Source organism: Rattus norvegicus, chromosome 1 (assembly GCF_021556685.1).
Source record: "Rattus norvegicus strain SHRSP/BbbUtx chromosome 1, alternate assembly SHRSP_T2T, whole genome shotgun sequence".
Lineage (NCBI taxonomy): Eukaryota > Metazoa > Chordata > Mammalia > Rodentia > Muridae > Rattus > Rattus norvegicus.
In genome coordinates this window covers 199,837,999-199,863,237 of record NC_141534.1, presented here as the reverse complement: position 1 = coordinate 199,863,237, position 25,239 = coordinate 199,837,999, and the positions used below count along the sequence as shown (strand labels likewise).

The 25,239-nt window shown below is 44.5% G+C and overlaps 1 protein-coding gene across 4 annotated transcripts in view; it reads left to right on the top strand.

Annotated features, from left to right (window-relative positions):
* Window positions 1–25,239, top strand: part of Cpxm2 (carboxypeptidase X (M14 family), member 2) — a 110,427-nt gene that overhangs the window by 27,826 nt on the left and 57,362 nt on the right. For all 4 annotated transcript variants that reach the window (XR_015687179.1, NM_001106306.1, XM_087659841.1 and 1 more), the window contains 1 exon segment: window positions 19,598–19,737. Coding sequence is in view for 3 of the 4 variants with exons in the window: in NM_001106306.1 (NP_001099776.1) it covers window positions 19,598–19,737 (140 nt within the window). In the remaining variant the exon portion in view is untranslated.

Below are 25,239 nucleotides of genomic sequence, written 5' to 3'. Positions count from 1 at the left end.
CTCTCTCTCTCTCTCTCTCTCTCTCTCTCTCTCTCTCTCTCCCTCTCTCCCTCTCTCCCTCTCTCCCTCTGCTGAGCTTCCCCTGCACACCTCCACAAGCCATTCAATTCATGACAACAGGACTTTTCTTGCCTGAAGGGCTGTCTCTATACCACTCAAAGCAATGGTAATCCCACTGAGTCATGGGCTGGTCCTCACTCCTGTAGGACTCAGCTTCTGTGACAATGCACCACTGTTCTCCTACATTCAGGTGTATGTAATGTTACACTTGGCTCAATCCAGGTGTAGGCAGCACTGTATGTTTGGAGACTTGAGGAGAGCCAGGCATATGGCAGCCTCCACTGGCTCTTAGCGCCTTCTTCTGTGAGGTCCCCTGCTGGGCTGGGCCCTTCTTCTGTGCAACCCTGAACACTCCTCTTCTGACTCCGTTCCTTTCTTTTAGAGGACTCTTTAATTGCCAGGTCTTTTTTAAAAATCGGCTTTAGAAGCTGCTAAGAAAGAAACATTTGGATAGGGCAGTGAAAAAGTTGGAGGTGGGGGGGGGTACACTATAATAAAACAAAGCCCTTTTGTATGTTTTAAGAAGGTAAAGGTTAACTCTTAGTAATTGACCAGGGGAGACCACTACCTGATCTCCAGAGTCCTAGGTCCCTGCGGATAACTCCAGACCTCTGAGGGAGCATCTGTAATCCTTTCTTGGTGCAGTAATTGCTCTTCTTTTTGCTGGGAGTTTTTCTGCTCAGGGTTCAAGTGTAGACTCCATCATGGTGAGGAAATTACAGGAGCTTGAAGCAGCTGGTAACAACCTGTCCACCATCAGGAAGCAGCGAGCTGAATGCTGGGGCCCAGTTCTCTTCTGATTTTTATTCCATTGAGAACTCAGTCCTCAGACTAGTGCTGTCTGCATTTAGGGTAGGTCTTCCCATCCCAGTTCACCAATCCTTCACAGGCATGCTGTTTCTAGGTGATTCTAGATTCCATCAAATTATCAATCAACTTAGCTGCCATATTTTTGTTTCTTACAAAGAAGCCCAGTTCTTGAGCATGAGTTCCACAGGAGGTGGATCTAGTGAATGCTAGGCTTGTGAATGCTTCAGAGACCAAAAATGCGCAACAATGCATGGGGAGCACAGAGGATGTCATCAGAGACTTAGCTGGAATGTGGCCTTGTCTTACCATCTCTGGGCCATGCATCAATCCCCTTCAGGGGACAGTCTACCTTCTGGTCTTTCTGTCTATTTTGTCTTTCATGCTTGAGAGGTGTAGCCCAGAGAACAGCCAAGATCTCTTCCATAAATGCCGGGCAGAGGCCCACTCTACCAACTGTAGTGAGGACAGAGAAAGGAGGGGGTTGGATCACATAAGTGCTGTTTGTCTCCCTGGGGATTTTTCTTTTCTGAGGTGGTAAATTGTTTACCCTGGAGCCTTCTTCTGAGGAAATCTCTAGAACTAATGTTACAGAGTAGCTGTTCTAACCCTTAAAGGCAAAGAAGTTTATTTTGACCCACTGTTTAGGACATATAGTCATCATGGTGTGGGGAAGGCGTTCAATTAGAGTTGTTAGGTTGGTCCATGGCAACGGGTTCTTGGGCATGCCTATTCATATCTTGGTGGATCCAGAAGTAAGGGCAGGACTGGAAACTAGGTTGCCCTAGAATCCTCAAAGCCTTCCATAATTCCCTTTCCAGTAACACCAACTGGAGATCAAGTATTCAAATACATGATCCTAGGGGACAATTCACAGTCAGGCCATGATGCAATCTCTTTTTGGGGTTGATCAGAGAAGATAGATCATGGCTCCCAGCACATAAGCATGTTTTATGTATGTGTTGTGTGTATGCATATGTAAGTAGGGATACCTATGCACATGCGTGTGAAGGCCAGAAGTCAACACTGAGTATCTTCCCCAGTCACCCTGTACCTTACATGTTTTTTGAGACAGGCTATTTCATTGAACTTAGAGTTCATGGATTGGATAGGCTGATTGACCAGCAAACCCCAGAAATTTCCCCCATTCCTACCTTCCCAGTACTTAATAAAATGTGGTAGTAGGGATCACTCAGGTCTTCATGCTTATGTGAGTTCTCTTCCCAATCCACTGTGTGTGGGCTTTGATAAGGCCTGCACAGGCAACTTGCTGGCTAGGTCAGGGCGATCCTTACAGTTCCTACCTTCTGGAACTAGCGCCGCAAGCATCACGATTTGACAGATCCAGGTGCACAATTAAAGCCCATGCTCCAAGAATATATCACCCCCACACAACAATTAGAACCATGATTTAAAAATAACCACATCTTGTCTCACATATGAGTATTTTGTAGGCGTGTCAAGCTAATGGGATTTTAAGTGTGAGAAGCACCAAAGTATCAGAATTAGAAGTTGTATTTCAGTCCATCTTCTTTTGCATCAGGATTTGAGCAAGTTTTGTCTAGTCCTTCCCTGGCCCAGGTCTCTGCAGGTACACACGGGTTCACGATCTGGGCCACAGTATGCACAGCTTACAGACTGTGATACTCAAACTGGCTGTGGTCATAGTGTGGTGGTAACTACAGAGGATAAAAATGAAGAATTACCTCTGGTGATTCTCAGAGGCCTCATTCATATTCCTTAGAATCCATGTGCTCCCTTGTGGAGGGCTATCTGCTCTAGCCTAGTTCAAAAATAGCATGAGGAAAGGCCCTGTTCACTCACTGTACTCATGATATTCTGGTCCCCAGCAGAGGGAGAGCCGCATTACCTCCTAGAGCTGTCAGCACCTCACTCGATGCTTTTTATGCATTATTTAATTTAACACGAACAGCACAGACAAGTACCGTTATCGACTCTCTTGACTTATACAAAGCAAATGCATAGAGCTTGGAGGGACACAGCTAAGATTTCCCAGAAGAGGCAGCTTATGAATCTAAGCTGCTTGAATCCTCAAATGGTTGCTCCTGATGATGCTATAAAGTTGTCTGAGCTTCTAGGGGTGGTCTAGGTGTGACATCTGCAGGGATGAGGCACCCAGTACCTCTCTTCCATCCCTTCTTTGTGCTGACACTCTTGCAGCCTAACATGTCCTTATTTCCAGAATCTTCCCTGGACAAATTTGCTGGCAGGTGCAGGAGTGAGGTCACTATGGAGTAACAGCACTTGGTGCTGACATAGCTTTGCTTTACATTTGATTTTTGTTTTCCTTCTTTGACATCCATGGGGAATTGCATCAAGAGGCCAAAGGTCATGGGGGACCCAAGTTCTTCATAGATTTTTTCTTTACATACCCTCCCACATCCTCCCAAATATGTTAGATCAGCTCTCCATTACTCTTAGTACTGAATTCGGTAAGTATGGCATTATGTTCAGGGAGTAATGACACCCACTCAGCATAGTCACAGAGTCTGCGTTTGAATGTCTCAGCTCTCTGGCTCTTGCCATGCACAGATGGGGAACAATGAGTCTGAGGACTGATTAGGTACTGATGGTTTGATGGACCATGTAACTGCTCCTGATGGGAGTATCCTCTGCAGGGGGATGCAGAGTCTGTGGCAGTACAGTCCCTTGCTTTCTCTTCCTTTAGCTGAGGGTGGGCACATCTTCATTTCTTGCTCACTTCCTTTATGACTATTCTCCTTGCCTCCAGAAATCAGCAGCACCCAGACATTCCATTGTATATCATAGGATCAAAGATCAAAAGATCAAACCTACTATTGTACTGTGTGTGTGTGTATGTGTGTGCATGTGTGTGTGTGTGTGTGTGTGTGTGTGACTGTGCACAAATGCACTCTAGTGCACACATACTGTATGAATGTGGAAGCCATAGGTTAACCTTGAGTGGTATTCTTCAGGTGCTATCTATCTTTTGGAGACAAGGTCTCTCACTGGCCTAGAACTCAGTGATTTGGCCAGGTTGACTAGTCAGTTATCTCCCAGAGATCCCACTAGTTTCCTCTATCCCAGTGCTAGGATTACAAGCTTTAGAGTGTACCCAGCTTTTCTATGAGTTTGGGGGGGGGTCAAACTTAAATCTTCATGTGTGCACAATGAGCCCTTTACCGGCTGAGCTGTCTCTCTAGCCCTATGTCAGCTGTCTACAGAGTTGCATGTCTGTGCTAATATTTTTTATTGTTTTCAGTCTTGTGATTACAGACATCAATGCCAATACAGTTTTTATTTCAGAGAGAGAGAGAGAGAGAGAGAGAGAGAGAGAGAGAGAGAGAGAGTGAGTCTGGGGCCAAATGTGAGTGACAATGGCTATGGAACAGTGATTCAGGTCCCTCCCAATGTTACATCCCAATATGACAAGTTTCATGAGGTTGTTATAGTAACAGAATGAACGGAAGGACTTTTTCAATACACCACTGGGAACTTTAGATAGGTAGGTGACAGCAAAGCTGGAAAAGCTCTGCTGCAGGCCTCACATACTATCTGACAGCATCCTTAGCCTTTGGCTTGGCAGACTCTAGAGGTCTATTGGTACATTCCAAAGGGATTTACATCATAGTCACAAGGATGTTAGATCAAACACCGAGGTAGGCAGTGAGTTGCTGTTAAGGGCACTTAACAGATATTAAGATAGCCCAAGACAGTTTGACCTGGAACACTCCAGCTCTTCACAACCACCGGAAATATGAATCGGTTAATCAGTCCTGAAGAATCTTTAACATAGCTATGGCTTTCATTCTGGAAATTTCTGTTCACAGGGAGTTGCACAGAATAGTTGGAATAGAGTCTTTGGAACGGGATTTTCCCCAGGAACATGGGTTTTGCTGCACAAGAGTTTGCAAACAGTGAGCTTTCACTGGCATGCCCCTGTTGCAGTGTGTCAGCAGGAACAACCCTAAGACTCCTTTTTTTTTTTTTTGGCAACATTTCCTGTGAATTTAATAGTATAAGTTTAATGAAGAAACAGGGCTTGTCTTCAATCAGTACATAGGGACCAGATTTTCTAAAGATGTGAAAAAGAGAAGCAGTTATCAGTCTGGGGAAGTTTGGCCTCTCATAGTATCCCAGTGATTGTCCCTCCAGGGCACCCAGGACTTGGCATTGACTTCCCAGAAGGCAGTGGTCCCCTTTGCTCCAGAGGAGGCCCAGATTGCCTGGAAATGAGCAGTATAGTCTCAACGAGCTCCTGTGAACCAGTCTCTAAAATCTGCTGTCATCTTTTGCCTATGGTTAGTCTTTGGAGTAACCTCATGTTGCAAAGATTCCTTTCCTGAGAGATGTAAACACTGCGTACCCCCTCTTCTTGAGGTCTCAGTAACAAACCAAAGTATGAAATTTGCCCTGGGGAACCAATGATTTTATTGGGCTTACTTACATAATATGGCGCCAGAGTTTGTTTTTATCAACTTGGCACAAACCTAGACATACCTGAGAATTGAGGACTTGCTTGCATCACATTTGCCTGTAGGCAGGTTTTGATTGCTGATTGATGCGGAAGTGTCTAGCTCACTATGGGCAGTGCCACCCCTGGGCACATGGGCCTGGCTGTATGAGAAAGGCTGCTGAGAGAGCCAGGGGAAGCAAGCCAGTAAGTAGTGACCCTCTGCTGGTTTCTGCTTCAAGCTCCTGCCTTGGGTACCTGCCTTAGCAAAAATGTATTGTAATGTTTATCACAGCCTTAGAAAGCAAACTAGGACAATAGGTGAGAGGATCCTTTCAGGAGTATGGGGGACCCCAAAGAAACTGCACTACAAAAAGCCCTTCCCCAAGCAGGGATTAAAGCTTCCTTACAGGCACAGGGGTGGATACTCCTCCATTAACCTTTCCTGGCCTTTATAATTGTAATGCCACTGAGGTCACAAGCAATCAGGTTAGAAATGCATACAACTGACTGTGGGAGTGGCTGGCATTCTTTGCTCTTCCGTGCACACCTCCCATCTTCCAACCGTCCCTTAATTCTCCTAGAGAATGCCAACAGTGCACTGGCTTCATTGAGATTGTCTCTTGCAAGCAAGCACAGCTACCTTGATAAAGATGTTGGCTGTTTTGCTAGGAACACACACTGTGCCACACCTGGTGCTCAGGTGAGGCATCTAACAATGGCTCACCACCTGGCTCATCCCCACAGCATCCTTTGAATTCTCTTAAGAGCTTTACTGGAGCTGGTAAACTATGGTACCCCAGCCTAAGTGACTAGTCCCACTGTTGAAGCATCAGGTGTTTCTAGAGCAGGAAAGGCCCAAGCAGGTTAACACAATTGTCATTTTCAAGTGCTGAATTTCTGTCTCACCCTGTAGATGTTAAGGAGGACTGTCTCACCCATAGCCTGGAGCCTACAGGTAGCCCAGGAGAGCTCTGACTAGGGGCCAACACAAAATCATCAACTTACTTAAAACACAAGATTTTCTTTTTTGAAATTTTGTTTGTAACTCAACTGCATAGCTCTTGGGTGTGATCTTCAGAGATGACACTATCATTGCTGTGTTTTATAAAAAGGAAGAGGGAAGGGGTATGTGTGGTGGAGGTGTGGTATGGTGATGGGGAAGGGATGCATCGGTGTGCCCATGCTGAGGCATCCCTTTCCCTTGAGGTACCAGCCACACAATGGGTAGTATAGTATAGAATAGGGTTTATTCAGAGCATGGGGAGGGGAGTTGAGGGGATAGTAGAGACCGAGAAAGGCACAGAGAGAGAAAGAGGAGAGAGAGAGAGAGAGAGAGAGAGAGAGAGAGAGAGAGAGGAGAGAGTAGAGAGGGGAGAGAGAGAGAAGAAGAAGGAGGAAGAAGAGGAGGAGGGGAGGAGGAGGAGGGGGAGCCAGCTATGAGTATGGGGAGAGAGAAGGGGGAGGGGAATGGGGAGGCAGGAGCAAGAGATTGAGGAGGGGGCAAGCAGCCCCTTTTATACTGAGTAAGGCACAGGTAACAGTGGAGCCTAGATGAATGCCAGCAATCATTCATCATAGTGTCTTGCATGTGGGTTGGACACCTCTGGGTTTAATATGTGGCTCAAGACAATACTTCATTGTCCAATATGTCCCAGAGAAGCCAAAAGGTTAGAGGTCTCTGCTCTTTTTTCCCCCATTTATTTTTATGCATATGAGTACACTGTAGTTATCTACAGACACACCAGAAGAGGGCATCAGATCCCATTACAGATGGCTGTGAGCCACCATGTGGTTGCTAGGAATTGAACTCAGGACCTCTGAAAGAGCAGTCCGTGCTCTTGACAGCTGAGCCTTCTCTCAAGCCCCAGGAGGTTCCTGCTTTAAAGTTAAAGTTATCAAGTGCTGACATATGCATGTGAACAGAGGAAGGGAACACCTGAAATCATGTGGCTGGGACTCTGGATGTCACCAGAGCTCCTGCACTGGTAGGAAAGCTGGCCTCAGATCAGAGCTGGCATGTAAGGGGCAATGTTTTGAGGTCACAAGAAGAGCATGGCACACCATAGTTACCGACCCTCTACATTGTGATAGCTTAGTCACACAGTTTGGCACATGGTGGTCTCTGTCTTGTCTGACACACGTTGACTCCCAAGTGACCATTTACCTCCATTTCCTGTAACAGAGTGTCTCTAGACGTTAAGCCTCAGCATCAGTGCTATAACACTGCTTTCAAGGTGCTCACAGAACATCTTCAAGAAGATATTAGGGTTCCGTTGTGGGATCTGATCTTTTTTACTTGAAGCAATATGTGGGCTAAGGTACAGAGTGTCTATGTACCCTTGGGTCAAGAAGTCAGGTGTATATTACCGAACTGTGATTTTTTTCAGTATTACATTCATTTATTTATGAATCTGTGAGGCCAGGGACAACCTGCAGAGTTACTGCTTTCCTTCCACCATGTAGGTCCTGGGGATTGAGCTTGGGTCATTGGACTTGGCACTAAGCACCTTTACCTGCTGAACCATCTTGCCAGCCCCCGAATGAGTTCTATCCTTGTGTAATAATCACATGACTGGACTCATCCCTCATACTGTAGCTCGACAGCTCCATAAGGTTTGGTGTCAATACACCCAGAGCCTCACCTCTCCTAGCTAGGAGACCACATTTTTCGTGGAAGGAAGAGCCTGGAGCTCTATTTCTCTGCAGTTTCCCTACTGTACATCCCATGGCTGCCCATGGCTGGACCTTTGATCCTGAAGCTGGCCTGATCCTTTAGCCCTGACTCAGTTTCATGGTGCTTAGCCTCTGTTGGTTTCTGGTAACGGGCTGGCCATATGAAACTAACTGCAACTTCACAAGGCCTTTCTGGGGACTGCTGTGTTCTGGGGGCTGCAGAGGCAAAAATAATCCCAGGGAGGTTCATTTCTGAGTCAAGGCATGCCATCCGTCTGTTCCCATAAAGGAATTTTGTTGTGTATCTGGCTTCAAGCAGCAGTCTGGGACAGAGTGCTAGGTGCCAAAACACTGGAATTTGGGGAATTTGGATTTTTATGGTAATAACAGAACTGAATATCTTCAATGATGAATCCCTTGGCAAATTCAAATGAGTATTTATTACAATGACCGCCACACACTTCTTATTTTCTTCCAAAGAAATGTCTGTGGTGGTTTGGCACTATAGTACTCACCTGGGATCCCAGATCTGGGAGGTGAAGGCAGAGGATCAGGGGTTCAAGACCATCTTTGACTACACAGTGTGTTTGAGGCCAGTCTTCACTATATGGAAAGGGGAGGAGGAAAATAAATCAGACGGAGCAGAACAAGAGGTCAGAGACGGGATGAGTGCTGAAAAGTACTTGCTGTTCTGGCAGAGGACCTGGGTTTGGTTCCCAGCACCCATGTCAGGTAGCTCACAGCCTCTTGTAACTCTAGTTCCAGGAGATTTGATGCCCTCTCTGGCCTCTTAGGACATCACATTATACATAGTGCACGCATATGCACCCAGACACACACACACACACACACACACACACACACACACACACACACACACACACAAACACTCACAAAAGCTTCAAACATAAGTAGTAGCAGAAGTAACTTCCATTGTGAATTTAAGGACTACTAGAGGCTGACCTGGGCCATACAAGACCCTGTCTGAAGAAGAGGAGGATGAAAAGGAAGAAGAGGAGGAGGAGAAAAAAAGAGAGGAGGTAGAAGAGGAGAAAGAGGAAGAGGGAGCTAGCTTCCATTGTGAACACGTTCTACAGGAGAGTAGGATGACCAAGGTTAGCAGCAATTAATGGAATATTTTAAAATAGCTTGTATAAAGGGTTTTAAAATGTGTCTGATTAAAGCAAATTTCCTGTGAGGTTTCCGACATGCCATTTGCTCAGATCCGATCTTCACACATTATATATTTGCACTGAGCTGTCATGCTCTATCTACCCCCATAGACACACACCATTTACTGTATCAGTTAAAAGGGAAAGCCAAGGTAAAAGCAGATGCTAAGAAGAATGTAATGGATGAAGTCAGACTGAGACAGAACAAGAGAAGACACAGAGAGAAATAGAAATAATGATTACGTCACTGCCCAGAGTAGGGAGATGATAGGGACTTTCTAAATAGCATAGAGAATTAAGTAAGTTACAGGAGCTTAACTGCAAAAGAGGTGGATCTATAAAATGTATAGGAAAGATGAACTTCAACCAAGGAAATGGGTCGATAGCTGAAGGAAAAGCAAAATCCAAAAATAGAATGAATGTCTAAGCCACGGTGATGACTCATTGAAAAAACACGTGTCAACAGGCTAGATGGGCCAAGTTTTCCTGTTGGCAGGAAGTAAATTGAGTCACAGGTTGTAGCTGGTTCAGCCATAAAATGGAATGAATTTGGTTTATTCCCCTAGTACCTTCTCTTCTATGATGGACAGTCTATAGATTATTTAAAACAAGGACTGTCTAGCCACCCAACAGGCCTGTCCTAGGGTCTCTATTTCAATCCTGTTTTATAGACAGACTAACTATGCTGGAGGGAATGAAGATAAGCCTAGAGACCCCTTGTACCCTTGGGATGTCAAGGCCATTGAGACAATGGACCAAAAGAAACTGGTCATTTTCCAGGAGAGTTGACCTGGGAGAATGAAAAGGCTGAAGCCTGGTGCCTGTCAGAGGAGGAATTTGTCTCCCTAAAAGAGGTTTCACAAAGCTATTACAGCTTGTCAGAATATCTTGAGGCAAAGGCTAGAGCCTAGACAAACATCAATTAATGATGTTTAAGACCACATTTTTACCAGCACTGCTTAGTTATACATAGCTCTTACCCCATGTTTAAACCTGAAACATCATATCAGGAACCCAAAGATAAACATGGGGTGGTCACTGAAAGTCATGGTTAGCCCTATTTGTCAACTAGACACAAACTAGAATCACCTGGAAGAGACTCTAAATGAGGGATAGGAATACTGTATCTGTGGGTGTTTGGTTTAATTAAGTTAATTAATACAAAAAGACCCAACCCACTGTGGGTGGCACCATTCCCTAGGTAGGGGTTCCTTAACTTTATGAGTGGAGAAATTGAACTGAGCATAGCAGTCAAGCCAGCGAGCATTTATACTTTTGTCTTGGTCTGCTCTGGACTGTGGAAGTGATGTGACAAGCTGTTTAAAGTTTCTGCCTTGACTTCCCTACAATGATGGACTGTAACTTGGAACTGTAAGCTGAAACCTGCCCCCTAACCCCGCTCTTTTATGTTTCTTTTCATTAGGATATTTTATCACAGTAACAGAAATGAAACTAGGACAGTAGACCTCTTTATTGTCCCCCTTCCCAGTGTGGCCACATTGAACGACATTCCTTTCTCTGCTTTTCTATGTGTTTTGTCCTCCTTAGTCTGGGTATTGGGGGTGGCTGGATGAGCCTATGTGGGTAGGGTTGCCGAGACCCAGCCTCTGATACTGATAATCTAGTATTACAACCTCTCTACTTGGAGATGGAGCAGACAATGTATTAGAGCAAGGGCTTGGGCCGTGTGGACCCTGGAGGCTGTTCACACAGTGCTCCCTCAGTGGGGCACAAGGAGCCCACTCACATTCGTGACTGACTGCTCCTTTTGAGAATTAAACTCATTTAATGCACTTGCAACTATAATGACCAAAGCAGTTCTGTAATTTTAGTTGAATTGAATTAGAAAATGAACGTTCTTTCATTTTTTTCCCCAATGGACATCTTTCTTCATTTTAAAAAACAATTCATGCTTATTTAATCGGGTTTCTCCTGCCATGTTTTCGGTTTCGGTCCCTGGCTATTCACACTGGCTTCTTTGATTGCTTTTAAAAGTGGCTTCAAAATCACTGAGCACTTCTTTCTAGTTGACGTCAGAGACCAGAGTTTGGATTGCAGAGGGTGTTTTGCTTAAAGACATCTGAAAATATGTTGGTTTATTTTTTAAGGATTTATTTTTTTTATATCTGTCTTACTGTGTATTCCACATGTGTGAAGGCGACCTCAGGGGCTAGAGAGGGGGATTGGATTCCCCAGGAGGTGGAGTTATAGGCCGTGGTAAGTCTACAACAAGATGGGTGCTGGGAACTGATTCTATAAGAGCAACAAGTGCTCTTAACTGACACCATCTCTCCAGCCCCAGGCACCTTATGCCACTTTATGGCTTTAGATTGGCTACTTAGCTGCACTAATCAGAGGGCTCACTAATGCTTGGGGGTTATCCCCCACCTACCACCAAAGGCAGTATCTTGTTGGGAACCTGTTAAGTCACCATTTCTTTTCATTTTTTCCCCTCTCAAAACTACTTTAAAATGTTAACTATCTTTCTCTCTGTTTTGTGTATAAATAGCTCTGGGCTGTGTCTGCTGAATAGCAGCTGTAAGTCTATTAGAACTTAGAATTGCTAAATAGTTACAGTCATTCGGCTATGACTTTTTAATTTGCTTCCAGATGTTTCTGCACAGAGGTGGCTGAGGGTAGTGGGAGACGCAGTTCAGTGGTTTCATGCAGCAGAGTGAGTCGCTTTCCGGAAATGCCACGGAGCAAAGCACTTCTCATAATGCCCGGCCTGCAGGAGCTGCTCTGTAGAGTGGAAGGCAATGTAGGAGCTGCTCCCTCTTTCCCCACTCAACTTCTGTGTGTCTTTCGTTTGCTTTTATAAAACCAATGTGCATTTTAAAACATCTTTTCCAGAAGCAAGATCCAGAAGTCAATGCTGAGAGGGTGACTGTGGTAATAGAGAAGCTGGCTTCTGTCAGCGCAGTCCACATTCCACCCCTCCTCAGACCGCCACTGGCACAGGGGATGAGCGGTGACTTTCAAGTGGTTGTAATTGTTTCTTGGGGGAATTTAAGCACTAATAAGTAATGTGTACATATTGATAAGTATTAGTTTAAAAACTTTTGGCTGTGCTTTTGGGTTCTGGCTATGGGAGATCCTACCTTACTGTTTATAAGTATGGTCAATACGCAATCACTCCCTCTTCATACATTCAATAAAAATGGTATCGCATTATCATCGTCACCATCATTATCTATCTATCTATCTATCTATCTATCTATCTATCTATCATCTATCTATCTATGTTTTGTGTGTGTGTGTGTGTGTGCGCGCGCGCACGCATGGGCACGACTGCACTCACATGTGAAGGTCAGAGGACAACTTTTGGGAGTTGGTTCTCTCCTTTCACCCTGGGGTTGCAGGTCTGAAACTCAGAACATCAGACGAGTATGCTTGCCTTTGGAGCCATCTTGCTGGCCCCAATCTGTCAATTTTTTAGTTTCCCTTTTAACAGCTGCTTCAATATTACTTTCTACCGATTTTACCAGAATTATTAAATAGAATAATTCTGGGCCATGACAGTTCGTTTTATCTATTTCACCTTTGTTTTCCTAGAATTGCTTACATTATTGAAACGATCCCCCCTCTGCCTTGTACCAGGGCAGAGTCTGGAATGGCTTCCGTATACTTTCTGTGGAGCTGAGGTCATGAGTGACTTTTAGCTAGCTCTTGCTTTCTGTGTTTCTGTGGACGACTTTTCAGAAGCCTGGATGGTTCACTGACGCGTCTGTGCAGTTACTGTCGTGAGGCTCCATCAGTCTGAGAATTCTCTTCTAGACTGGAAACCCTGAAGAGCCCGGACTTCTGTCTGTGTACTGGAACGGAAGGCTTTCTCCTTCAGGGCCCCATCACGGTGCCTAGAGCAAGGGGCCAATAACACTGCTAATACAGCTCTCTGATGGGCAGTTGGTTTCAACTCCTTTCTCCCAGACCTGTGATAGCATTCTAATTATTGTCTAACTATATCCTCTAGTAATTTAATGGAAATGGTACATGAGTAATAAAGTTTGGGGGGAGATGATGTGTGGGATCAGAGGTCCCTGCACATCAGAATAACAAACACTGGAGGCCCAGGGTAACAAGCATGAGTCAGTTTATTTTACAGTTGAGTCCCAACCCAGGTAGAGGCGGGTGCTCTGAGTACAGAGAACACTTTTTTTGTAATCCTGAATATGGGTCCTTCTCTCCTTTTCCTCATTGGCTGAGTCATAGGGGTGGGGGGAGGTTACAACATTAATATCACCTGCTGTGTTGGTCTAGTTCTCAACAGAGATCATACCTGGGCTTATCTACTTCACATCCTGTTTATTTTAAAGCCTTTAGGTGTATGACCTTGTCCATCTGCAGGCTGTTAGGTGTGCGGTTAGACCTAACATTAGGGAAGCTGGCTATATTAATAATATTTTACACCAAATTCCTAGTTTGAGTGGGGGCAGGTAGACTAACAGGTGTTAGTAGGGTCCCAAACTTTCTGCCCATTTGTAATTGAACCAAAGCTTAAGACGATTTTGTTTTGAAAAAAAATGGGTAATAATATTTTCATTTCTTAAGCAGATGAATCTAAAAGTGTTTTTAATATCCCATCAAAATGGATATGCTGTTAGGCAGAGCCTAAAGTTCTAGGATGAGAACTCTTTAGAGGACCTGGAATCAGATAGCTGGTCCAGGCTGAGAAGAATGGAGCTGACAGTCTCACTCCACTGTGTGCTGACTTTCCCTGAAACCTGTCACACTCTTCTTCCTAACCTTGGGGATCCACATATTCTTTCCATTTTGGTAAATGCTGCTGTTGAGAATTCTGACAGCATCTTTGTTCTGCATTCTTTGCTTTTGTTTGTGTGTGCATGGCTGTGTGTACATGCCTGTGTGTGTGCATATGTGTGTGTGCCTGTATGTGCATGCATATGTGTGTGCATGCCTGTGTGTGCATGCATGTGTCTGTGTGCTTATGTGTGCATGCATATGTGTATATGCCTGTGTGTGCATGCCTGTGGAGGATAGAGGTTAACGTCTGATGTCTTCCTCAGCCTCTCTCCACCTTATTTTCTGAGACAAGGTCTCTCTCTCCCTGAACCTGGAGCTTGCTAATTCCACCACACTGGCTGGCCCAAGAGTCCCAGGGATCCACCTGTCCCACCTGCTCAGAGCCATGTCTAGCTTTTTATGTAGAGTTCTGTGACTCGAAGTCAGTCCCAGCACTTGCCTGACAAGTACTTTATTCACCCATTGCAGCCATTCTTCTCTTTGCCTTTTTTTTTTTTTTACATTTGTTTCCTGTTCTTGCTTTGTGCAAGCGAGGGCTCCTTCTAGAGACATCCATGACAGTTTCCTAGAGCACCTTTCTGCTCTCTGTTGCATTTGTGTTGGTGTTTGGTAGATCTGACGTCCAGCTGCATGGTGTTCTCGTGCCTGGTAAAGACTGAGAAGAATGAGCTGACCGACAGCACTTCTCTGTGTGTTACAGTCCCTGAAACCTGTCACATGTCCCCTCCCAGCCCTGGGGTCCGCATATCTAGGCTTCATGACTGTTTTTCATGTAAACAATTTTTCAGTCACCTGTGGACCAAGTTACTCCATGTCCACTGGGAAGTGGTTCACTTCAGCCTTGCCCGCCTCCCCTTCAAGACTCCTGCACTCCTCTGAGCTTGTCTGGGATTCGGTTCTGCTAGTGAGTTGTACTTCTGTCTCCTGCCACAAAGCACCCCTGTCCCCAGCTCTGTCTTGGTATGTTGGGATCTAGGGAACACAATGTCTTTGAATTTTACCAGAGGTTGAAGCTCTATTTTGTATGTTGTTTTGCTCAGAAGGTTTTTGAGGGGAGGAGAAAAGCAAATCAAAAACGTTTTTGCCCAGCACCTTGAGGGAGATTCTGCATCTGACATCTTAAGTGGACCCTGTCATTGGTGTCTTTATTACAGACCTCCAGCCACATTTAACCTTCACAAAATCGGGTCTGTTAGGAGCCTTGCAAATGTCTGGTATAACTCGATTGCCTTGAGAAAATTGCATTACGTCTCAACCCATTTGCTGCCATAGTAGAAAGAATCCACCATGTTAATGGGGTTTCCCAGATTCGCTTATCCGTGAAGATATCCAATCTTTTATTTCATCAACTTCTTACTGAGACATTTTTGAAATGTATTCCTAACTTCTTTATTTTTGGTTTTCTCTTTAAATGATATTTATTAGTTAATGCACGGGAGGCAAGCACAGTGGCAGAGGACAACTTGCAGGAGTCAGTTTTTTCCCCTCTACACTGTTGGCCCTGGGGATGGAACTTGGGTCCTCAGGCTTAGTGGCAGTGCCTTTAACCCCCCTCAGCCTCGTGTCAGCTCTCCTTAGCATCTTAAACACAGGGCTGAATGTTCATATTTTCTGCTTTCCCAGAGGCATTTCACTAATACTGTTTATTGCCCTGCGGAATAATTTGGTGACCTCTCTGGACGCTTGCTTTTTAAGTCCCTAATTGATTTTTCGGAGATGGCTATAATTGCCCGGTGAGTCATCTCCCCCAGCAGAATAATACTGTTCTATTTAATTGACTGGTTGCTGTGCCTACAGTGAGCTGAGACTGGCAGCAGAAGCAGCAGCCCTAGACTGGTAAAGCCAGGAACCTGAAATGCTGTTCCAAGCCCTGGTCACCTGATGCTGGCAAGAAGCAGGCAGACAGCACTGGCTTCTAGGATTTTGCAGTGTGAATATCAATGTTGCCACGTCACTCGGGGCTCCTTGGCCTCACCTTAGACCATAATCCCAGGCTTGTGGCTTCACTTGACTCGGGCAACTCTTGGCGCAGCAGTTGTTCTGTGCATTGTAGGTGTTGAGTGACGTCCTTTCCCCTAGATGTAACAGTTCTCAGGGACACCAGACATTGATTGCCTTGTTACCCTCGTCAGGGTAGTATGGACTCCTGTTTAGAAACTTAGATCACTAATCTCCTTTCTTCTGAGTTCACAGCCATTTCCTGGATGGTTTAAGTTGGATAAAGAAGCAATATCAGGGAACTGGAAGAGGGACATAATTTCCTGGGTCCTGTAAAACTTGAAGTAATTCATAAAGTGCCCACATTGGCACCTGTTGCCAATGCTAGCCAAAACCTTCCTGCTTTGAATATTCTGACAGCTAACATTTCTGGAGCACTGTTGTGTTTTGATGTACATGTATTTGTGTGTGTGTGTGTGTGTGTGTGTGTGTGTGTGTGTGCGCACGTGCACATGTGTATGTTTGTGTGTGTGTATATGTGTGTGCACACATGTGCATGTATGTACGTGTGTATGTCTCTGCATGCATGCGTTTTCATACGTGTTTGCTTATATGTATGCATGTGTGTGCATGTGTATACGTGTGTAGAGGCTGGTGGTTAAGTAGGTGTGTTTCTTCTTCTACCCTTCTCCACTTTATATTTTAGGATAGGGTCTCCCATTGAACCCAGCACTGGCTAAGTGAGGTGCCTGTCTTTGTCCAGGAGTCTGCCTGACTCTACCTCTACCTTAAGTGCTAGAATAACAGACAAACCCACATGACCAGCTTGTAAGTGGCCACTGGAGATGGAGCTCAGAGGTCCTTATGCTTCACTGATGGAGTCATCTCCTCGGCCCTAGTGAGCACTCATTATTTGAACCCACATTTGGTAATAGACCCTGAGGGAGAAAGGATCATCACCTCCACACTGACAGATATCTGAAAACCAAGGCCCGGAGCATCTATCCCAACCCTGGGATGTCAGCTAGGACTTGTGGCCTGTGGTGCATCCTTGGAGTTCACTCTACCAGCATCTGCATGGTGTCTGTCGCCAAGGTGCCATGTGTAAACTTCATCCTTCAGCCTGCACTAGTACTCGGGGATGAGGTACACACACCTTTCACCTTTTCTACTTGCTGTATAGTGCAGGTTCAGTGAAGGTTTGAGGGGGGTTAGATGAATGGAGCTCTGAGCAGCAGTCTCGAGTGCTTTTACGAGAACAGGGGAACCACAACAAAAAACTTAAGTGCATGTTCTGGTTTCTTGAGAGGGCACAAGTTGTGACATTGTAGGTCATTAATGTGCTGCAAATCTGTCATTAGGAGGATAATTGCCTTCTACTGTGCAGAGGAAGTGGCTGTGTAATTATAGCCTGAAGGCTGGCATCTCCTGCCTGCTGTCTGTCAAGACAAGAAACTGAGATGCTATGCAGCAGGCACCAGGTTTCTTAAGGATTAACCTACATCAGTACCTGGAGTCACTGGAAACACAGTGAAGTGCAAACTTTTCCTGGTGATTTTAGGTGACAGATCCTACATAGCAACCACCATCACTGATTTTTATGATATATCATCTATGTATCACTGAAGCCATCTGAACCTGGGTAGATTAAAGCTTGCTCTCTGAGGAGTATTGACTTAGAGTTTCTGAAACTGACCGTCACTTGTGACGGCAGTGCCTGCTGAAGACTGGGTTGTCCATATTCTACCATTTGCCTCAAAGGTCATTGAGGGTGGTGTCAGGAATCACTAGGGATGTACGGACCAAGTTTGGTCCCGACAGGAGGCTGCTCTACTGCCTGGTTCTTGTCAGCTTGTCACACACCTAGACATACGTTGGAAGAGGAAATTTGACAGAGAATATTCCTCCAGAAGATTAGCCTGTAGGTAAGAGGGTAGAGCATTTTCTTGATAAATGGCTGCTGTAGAAGGGCCCAGGCTACTGAGGATGATGCCAGCTACAGGCGGGTGGGCCTGAGTTGTGTAAGAGATTGGGCTGAGCAAGCTACGAGGAGCAAACCAGTAAGCAGCATTCCTCCATGGTCTCTGCTTCGGTTCCTGCTTCCAGGTTCCTGCCTTGACTTCTTGCCATGACTTCCTTCAGTGATGGAGTGTAACCTGAGAGTTGTAAGCTGAAGTAAACCCCTTTCTCCCCGAGATGCGTTTCGGTTATTGTGCTTTATCACAGCAATAGAAACCCTAACTAAGACCGCTGTGTTAACTCGTGTGCTAATAAGGGTAGGATTCTGGGACTGACAGCCCAGTTCTATACATAGCTCTACCCTGAACTTCACATTCTGTTGCTTATTAAAAGCCAGGCTGTCCCTAAAACTCACTAAAAAGTAGTCAAAGGTGAAAAGGGTCAAAGACATGGAGATGACGGGCTAACCTATTATTAGTCTTAAAAGATTCACTTTACTTCTATTTATGTGTATGTGTGTAGAGGGAGTGTGCACAGGGGTGTAGGTACCTGTGGAATCCAGAAGAAGGCATCCGATCTTTTGGAGCTGGAGTTACAGGAAGTTGTGGGCTGCCCAATAAGGGTTGAGGGAACCCAGTTCTGGTCCTCTGCAAGAGTAGCCAGTGCTTTTAACGGCTGAGCTGTCTCTTCAGCCTGAGATGATCTGACATTCTAAGAAGCATACTTTCTGTTATCTGACTAGAACTGTATAAAGGAGTCACTTAAAAATAAAACAGAATCCATGCAGACTGAGCCTTAGTAAACTGGAAGGCTTCACTTGATTCAAACGTCTCTAATTAGACATTCTTAAAATGATGTCAAGGAATTATCTCTTTAAATGGTGAGACTGCGGGGATAATTTCAGAGCAGCAATTTGACCTACCTTGGAAATGCAAAGACATAATGTTTTATCCATACTAGTGAGCAAAAATGAACGCATCAAACAAGTTATTGGTGGACAGATACTCACTAATAAGTACTTACGTTTTGGGGAGTCTCTATATGGTCTCAGGGACTCAGTTGAACTGTCCTTAAATGCTCCCAAGGCCGTTTACTCAGACTCCCTGAATAGCACCGGCCTCCTTGTTCTTGTTGCTGTGGATCTCTTGCTGCTTGGGTGGTGAGGTTCCCCAGCACCTGGTGTGGGGGCGGCTGGATGAGCTGCTTTTCTCATTTCTGGAACAAAATACCTGATTAAAGCATCTTAAAGAAGACATCCTTTATTTTGTTCCACAGTTTGAGGGTTCAGTCTTTCAAGGCAGGAAGGCATGGTGGCAGGAGTGTGAGGCAGCTGGTCACATTGTGTCCACAGTCAGGCAGAAGACAGAGATGAGTTGGGGTACTCAGAAATTGTGCTGCCCATATCCACAGTGGATCTTCTGATACCCAATTAACCTGATCTAGAAGTTCCCTCACAGACACGCTCAGAATTTTGTCCAGTAGTTCATTTCTAGAACGTGTCAAACTGGAAATGGTAGCCATCATGATGAGTACATAGGAGATGGGATTTTGTGTGTTGACTGAATCACTAGTAGGAGCTTATTAAATTTAGCTTTTCACACATGGCAAGAAGGAAACATGGTATACCGAGATATTTCTACCTCCTTCCCATGGTTTAGAGTAAGGAGTTTGTGGTGCGGTGGCTTTTCTTCTCCTGTCCTCTCTTCCTTCCTCTCAGTCTCAAGAAAAAGATGTCTTAGTCATCTTCAATCCAAGGTCTTTCTGAACACCGATTTCTTCTTCCCAGGCAGGCATTAATGAAAACGACTTTTACGATGGGGCTTGGTGTGCCGGTAGGAACGACTTGCATCAGTGGATCGAAGTGGACGCCCGGCGCCTGACTAAGTTCACAGGGGTCATTACCCAAGGAAGGAACTCTCTCTGGCTGTAAGTGGGTCAGCACCTGTGCCTGACAGGCACTGTCTTCTGCCTATAATTGAAGGGAAACCACAGAGCAGTACCTGATGAAGGGTGACTGGAATGTGGCCAAGGCTGAAAGGACACCTATAGTGGGACAAGGCAAGGTTCACTGAGAAGGAAGGATGAGTTGGATGGGGGTGGGGGTGGGGGAAGTCATAGATTAAACCCTAAGGCAGGTGGCTAGTACCTTGGATACTGACAAATTATTGGTATCTGGACAGGTAGGTTAAACTCAGCCTGAGGTAAGAACTCTCAGCAAGCAGTGAGCACACAGTCTTGGGAGGAGAGAGGAAGAACCATGCAGACTGGGAGAAGGACTGGAAGTCTTGGCAGGTTCCCAGACAAATGGCCACTTGAGATGTGTTATAAGTGAGGAATGAACGAGCTCAGAGATCAGGGAATGAGACCACTCCTCAATCTTGAATTTAGGATTAGAGTGTGACAGTAACAAAGGTGGTCTGACGGTGATCCTGACCTCTCAAAACCCTCCATCTTGGCTGGGATGTAGCTCAGTTGGTAGGTGTGTGCTTAGCATGTATGGATCCCTGGGGTCTATCTCCAGCACCGAATAAAGCAGGGGATGTCGTGCACTCCTGGACTCTCAACAGCTGGGAGGCACAGGTGGGAAGATCAGTGCAAAGTCAGCTTTAGCTCCTGGACTCTTTATTTTTCTATTGCTATGCTAAAACCAAGACCAAGTCAGGAAGGAGGTTTATTTGGGCTTACAGTTCCAAGGGAAAAGGGTCACATAGCTAGGAGACAGGAGGCATGGCAACTGGAACATCAAGCTCAGAGCTCATATTTTGAACCACAAGCAGAGAGATTGAAGTGGGAATGGTGTGAAGCTTTGAAGCCTCAAATACCGTGACTAGTGACGCACTTCCTCCAGCAAAACCACATCTTTTAGACTCCCACAGACAGCACCACTTCCCGGGAACCAAGTGTTCAAATGCCAGAGGCCATGGGGGCATTCTCTTATAATCCACCACAGCTATAAAGTTAGGCTACGTGAGACCCTGTCTCAAAACAGAGCAGGAGAGAACAGAAGAAAGCATATGCCCCACTGTGTTTTTCTACTGTGGCACTCTATTCTGCTTAAAGAGGAAGGGAATTCTGACACATGCTGTATGAGGATGAACCTTGGGTGCATGGTGATAAATAAAAAAAATGACTACCCGATGATTCTGCTCAGACAAGGACCTAGAGTATTCATAGAGACTGAAATAGGATGTTGAATGTTAGGCACTGGGAGGAGGCCCATGGGGAGTTAATATTTGTAAGTAAAGAGCTGAAGTTTAGGATGGTGGCACCTCCTGGACTTGGGTGGTGATGATGATGGCAAGTCAGGGCAGGTGGACTTAGAGCCATAGGGCTGCCCACTTATCAAGTCAGCATGAGAAATCCTGTATGTTTTTACTCTTATTAAAAATACAACACTTACCATCCAGAAGCATTAATAAGCACATCAGGGTAGCTATGGAGATGAATGACTCTGACCTTGGGTCCTGTGCATGCAGTACGGCCTCAGCAGGTCTCAGTGTGGTCAACAGGACACTAGAACAGGACACTAGTGATTTCTGAATTCATATGAGAAATCTTCAGGCTCCTCTATACCTGTCCACACTGAGAAGTCAAAGATACCAACATTAGAAAACTGGTTGGGTGACTCCATTCAGATCCCTTGTTCCTCATAGCTCATGTCCCTTCACACTACTGCAATCCAAAGTTTCACTTCTTGGCATCTTTCGATATTGATCAATCATGTAAAATCATGGCTTTCTGACAAGACTGCCAGTGTCAGAAAGGCAAGGGCCACAGATACAGCTCCATGCTGCTGACTGTAGTAGCCCGAGGGAGTCTTTTCAGAGATGTCTACTCTGGTGAAGACAGGAGTCATGACTTTGTTGCAGAAAGAAGTTAGGAGTCTCTACCAAGTAGATTGGAGTTTATTTGAAATAGATGTGAATATAGGCTTAGCACTGGGCACTGGGATTTAGAGAGGGATACTCAGAGAAAGGATAAGACATGACCAAGTGTTAGGTGTGAGCTTCTCAAGAAAGAATCATATTTTTGTGTCTTTACAGTAGCAATATACATGGCTTCTGAAAGCAGTTCAATTTCCCAGGATAGCTTTCCATGAGATTTTTAAGGTTGTTTCTGGTGTATACTGGTTGATTATATTGTATCACCAGTGAAGAAACAAATATTGATGAGTGCTGACTAGTGCATGCTGCTGCTTAGCTTCCTTTCTCCATTTACACTGTCTAGGACCCCAGTCTAGGGAATGGTGCCACCCACAGTGGGTGGATCTTCTCACTTCAATTAACATAGCAAAGATATCCCCCAGAAGCATGTCCAAAGGCCCACATCCCAGATGTCTCTAGATTCTGTCAAGTTGACAATTAACACTAACCACCATGGAGATTAATTTTAACTTTCAAAGTGGTCAACATTAATAACTAAACTGGAGTAAGACTTGATATCTGTACTCACAGTTAACCACCTGTCATTGTTCCTGTCCCTGCATTGTTTCTGATACAGACATATTTCAGATTCTCTATTATTGGTTTCTGTCTTTGTTACTGAGATCCTTGCTGATAGAGGCCATGCCCTTTCATTTGGAGGACCTATCCAGTACAAGGACCTGTTTGATGCCCAACAAATGACTCCCTAATAAATGAGCAACATTAAATCAATAGTGACCATATTTTTGTCTGGCAGTGACTCATCTTCTGCTTTCCATTTTTTTTAATAAAAAAGATAACACTGAAACATCTAATAGTGTCTCGAAACATTACCCATGGTCCCACTGTCTTTATACCAACAGATTTTTTTCTTATACACCGCATATCATACCCAATTATGTTATTTTTGACTTAGTATATTATATTTTCATGCTGTGACTCAGATTTCATAATGATTATTTTTAATGGCCTGTGATTTACTCAGCCATGCCTCCATCATGTCCCAATTTCTTGCTACCTTTTTCATATTGAGAGAAGAATTTTGTGCTCCCCCCCCCTTTATTTGAATTGTATCCCCTAAGTAAATAATTTTCAGAGCTGGGATATTTCATGCAGTTTGACAACATTTGATTATCTTTTGCTATTTTGAGGATTAGACTTTATTTACTTGGCTTTTCAGTGGCAATTACGCGTACATTCATGCATGGCAATGTTTGCTCTGAACTATGCGCTTTCCCCTCCTTAATGGCATATTATCACATGACAGTTATTTTTATTACTTGGATTCTGAACGGTTTTTAGGGAGGAGGGCTTGGAAGCTGGGTTGCTCAAGGGAGAAGGGGAAGCTGGGAAGGAAAGACTGGTGTGAAGTAATAAGGAATGAAAGCAGGAGATTGATGATCGTGTTTGGCTCTTAACCTGTCTGGTCACTGTCATTAGAGATGAAGTCGGTGGGTTATTAGAGAAAGCAAGTGAGGTAAGCACAGTGCTCCCATTTCTTCTTAACTACGAACACAAGAGGAATAAGCAAGAGAGCACAGCTGGAACACTATCTCTCAGGGGTGTTTAAGGAGAGATGTGAGTGATAGAATTACTCCTAAGAGTCTGATTTTTTCTTAATGTCTAAATTTATTTCAAGTCAAATTATTGCTAAGGGATAATGAAATCAAGAAGTCTGACGGGTGTCAGTGTCCTGGACCTCCTGGAATTGTCTGTCTCCACCAAGGGCCAACAGGAAGTGGAAGGGTAGCACGCTTGGCAGCTGAGCTTTTCCTTCACCAGTGCACAAAGGCAATTGGATGTGTTGCAAATGGTAAAACAAACAAACAAGCAAACAAACATGTCCATGTTAGACATTGTAAATACTTGCAGTGAACATGACAATACCCACCCCTTTCTCTCTCCCCTGACTCCTGACCCCATATTGTTTCTGGAATGGACACGTTTTCGGTTTCTGTCTTTCTCTTTAGCAGTTACTGGGAGCATTGCTGACAGTGGCCATGTCCTGGTATTTGGGAAACCTGTGCAGAACCAGGCACCTGTTCGATACTCAACAAATTACTTCCTAAAAGATGAATATGATTAAATCAACAAAGGTTTATTCATCCTGACAAGTCATGGGTGATCTTGGACTACAAATGACAGAGAGAAGGCTTACAGTAGAATAAGGAAATGGAGAGGAAGGTAGGAGAGAGAAGGCTAGGTTGGGACAGACTTCTGGAGATAAGTGGCTCCCACCCTAAAATCATGGCATGCCTCTAGCTCCTGCTGGTTATGCAGACTTTCTCTTTTGGACCTCAGTTTTCTGTCCTCTAAAATGGACTGGCTACTCTCTATCTCATACAGTGTGTGTGTGTGTGTGTGTGTGTGTGTGTGTGTGTGTGTGTGTGTGTGTGATTGTAAGAAATTATATTAGGATGTTTAAAACTTATACAGCACACAATGAGTGTTTAATAGAAAGGAATTTTCTTCCTTCCATTCTCTGGGTTTCTCCAGAGCAGTATACTTCTAGCTTTATTTTTAGCCATGGGTCCTTCTCCCAAATGCAATATTTATTGGGAGCACTTGAAAGTGATAAGCATGTGAGACAACTCTATGTGGTTCTAGGAGGAGGAACATCACCTGCCTGGTCCTCAGTTCTCTTCAAGTGTCTCTGTATTAGGCATCCTGTTTACATGATATGCCCTTTGCAGGTTACAGTTTACCCACTTCCCCATACTTTAGCTGCTATTCTGCAGACCATAGGTAGATATGAGATTCAAGCAAAGCTAGAACGGGGTCAGAGTTCACCTTTTCTAATCAGATGTGAAAGAGCACTCGGGTGGCAAGATTTTAGACACAGAGAAGAAAGGAGTTTCTAGCTACAGAAAGGAGTTTGTCAAGTAGATGTTACTGTTTTAAACAGCTTTTTGCACTAGGAGATGTGGCTCAGTTGGTAGAGTGCTGGCCTAGCATGAAGGAAGCCCTGGGTTAGATCCCCAATATGTAGTATGCTGGTATACTCCTGTTATCTGAGCACTCTGAAGTAATTCATCCTGGGCTACATGACACCCTGCCTCAAAAACAAAGTCAGCCAATCATTGAACCATCCATCTAACCAACCAACCAATCAACCAACCAACCAAACAAACAAACAAACAAACAAACAAACAAAACCAGCTTCTTGTCATGTGAAGGGAGAAAGCACTTTACAAATGTATATTTCGGTATATTATGGTGGGGATGAAAAGGCAATCATCATCAACAACAAAAATCATTTGGAAAAATACCTTGATGAAACCCAATACTATGTATGCTAATAGACACGAAAGTTATTTAAATAGTAAGAAAAGACTTTTAAAAATGCTTTCCCTTTTTAGGACTGGCATAGTTGATATTTTAAAATGAACATTTTTAATATTACTTTGTTTCCGGCATTCCTTGTATATTTATTAATTAATTCATATAGCATTTATTGAGTGCTCTGTACTAAGAATAAGATTGTAAATGCAAGCAAGACTTAGTT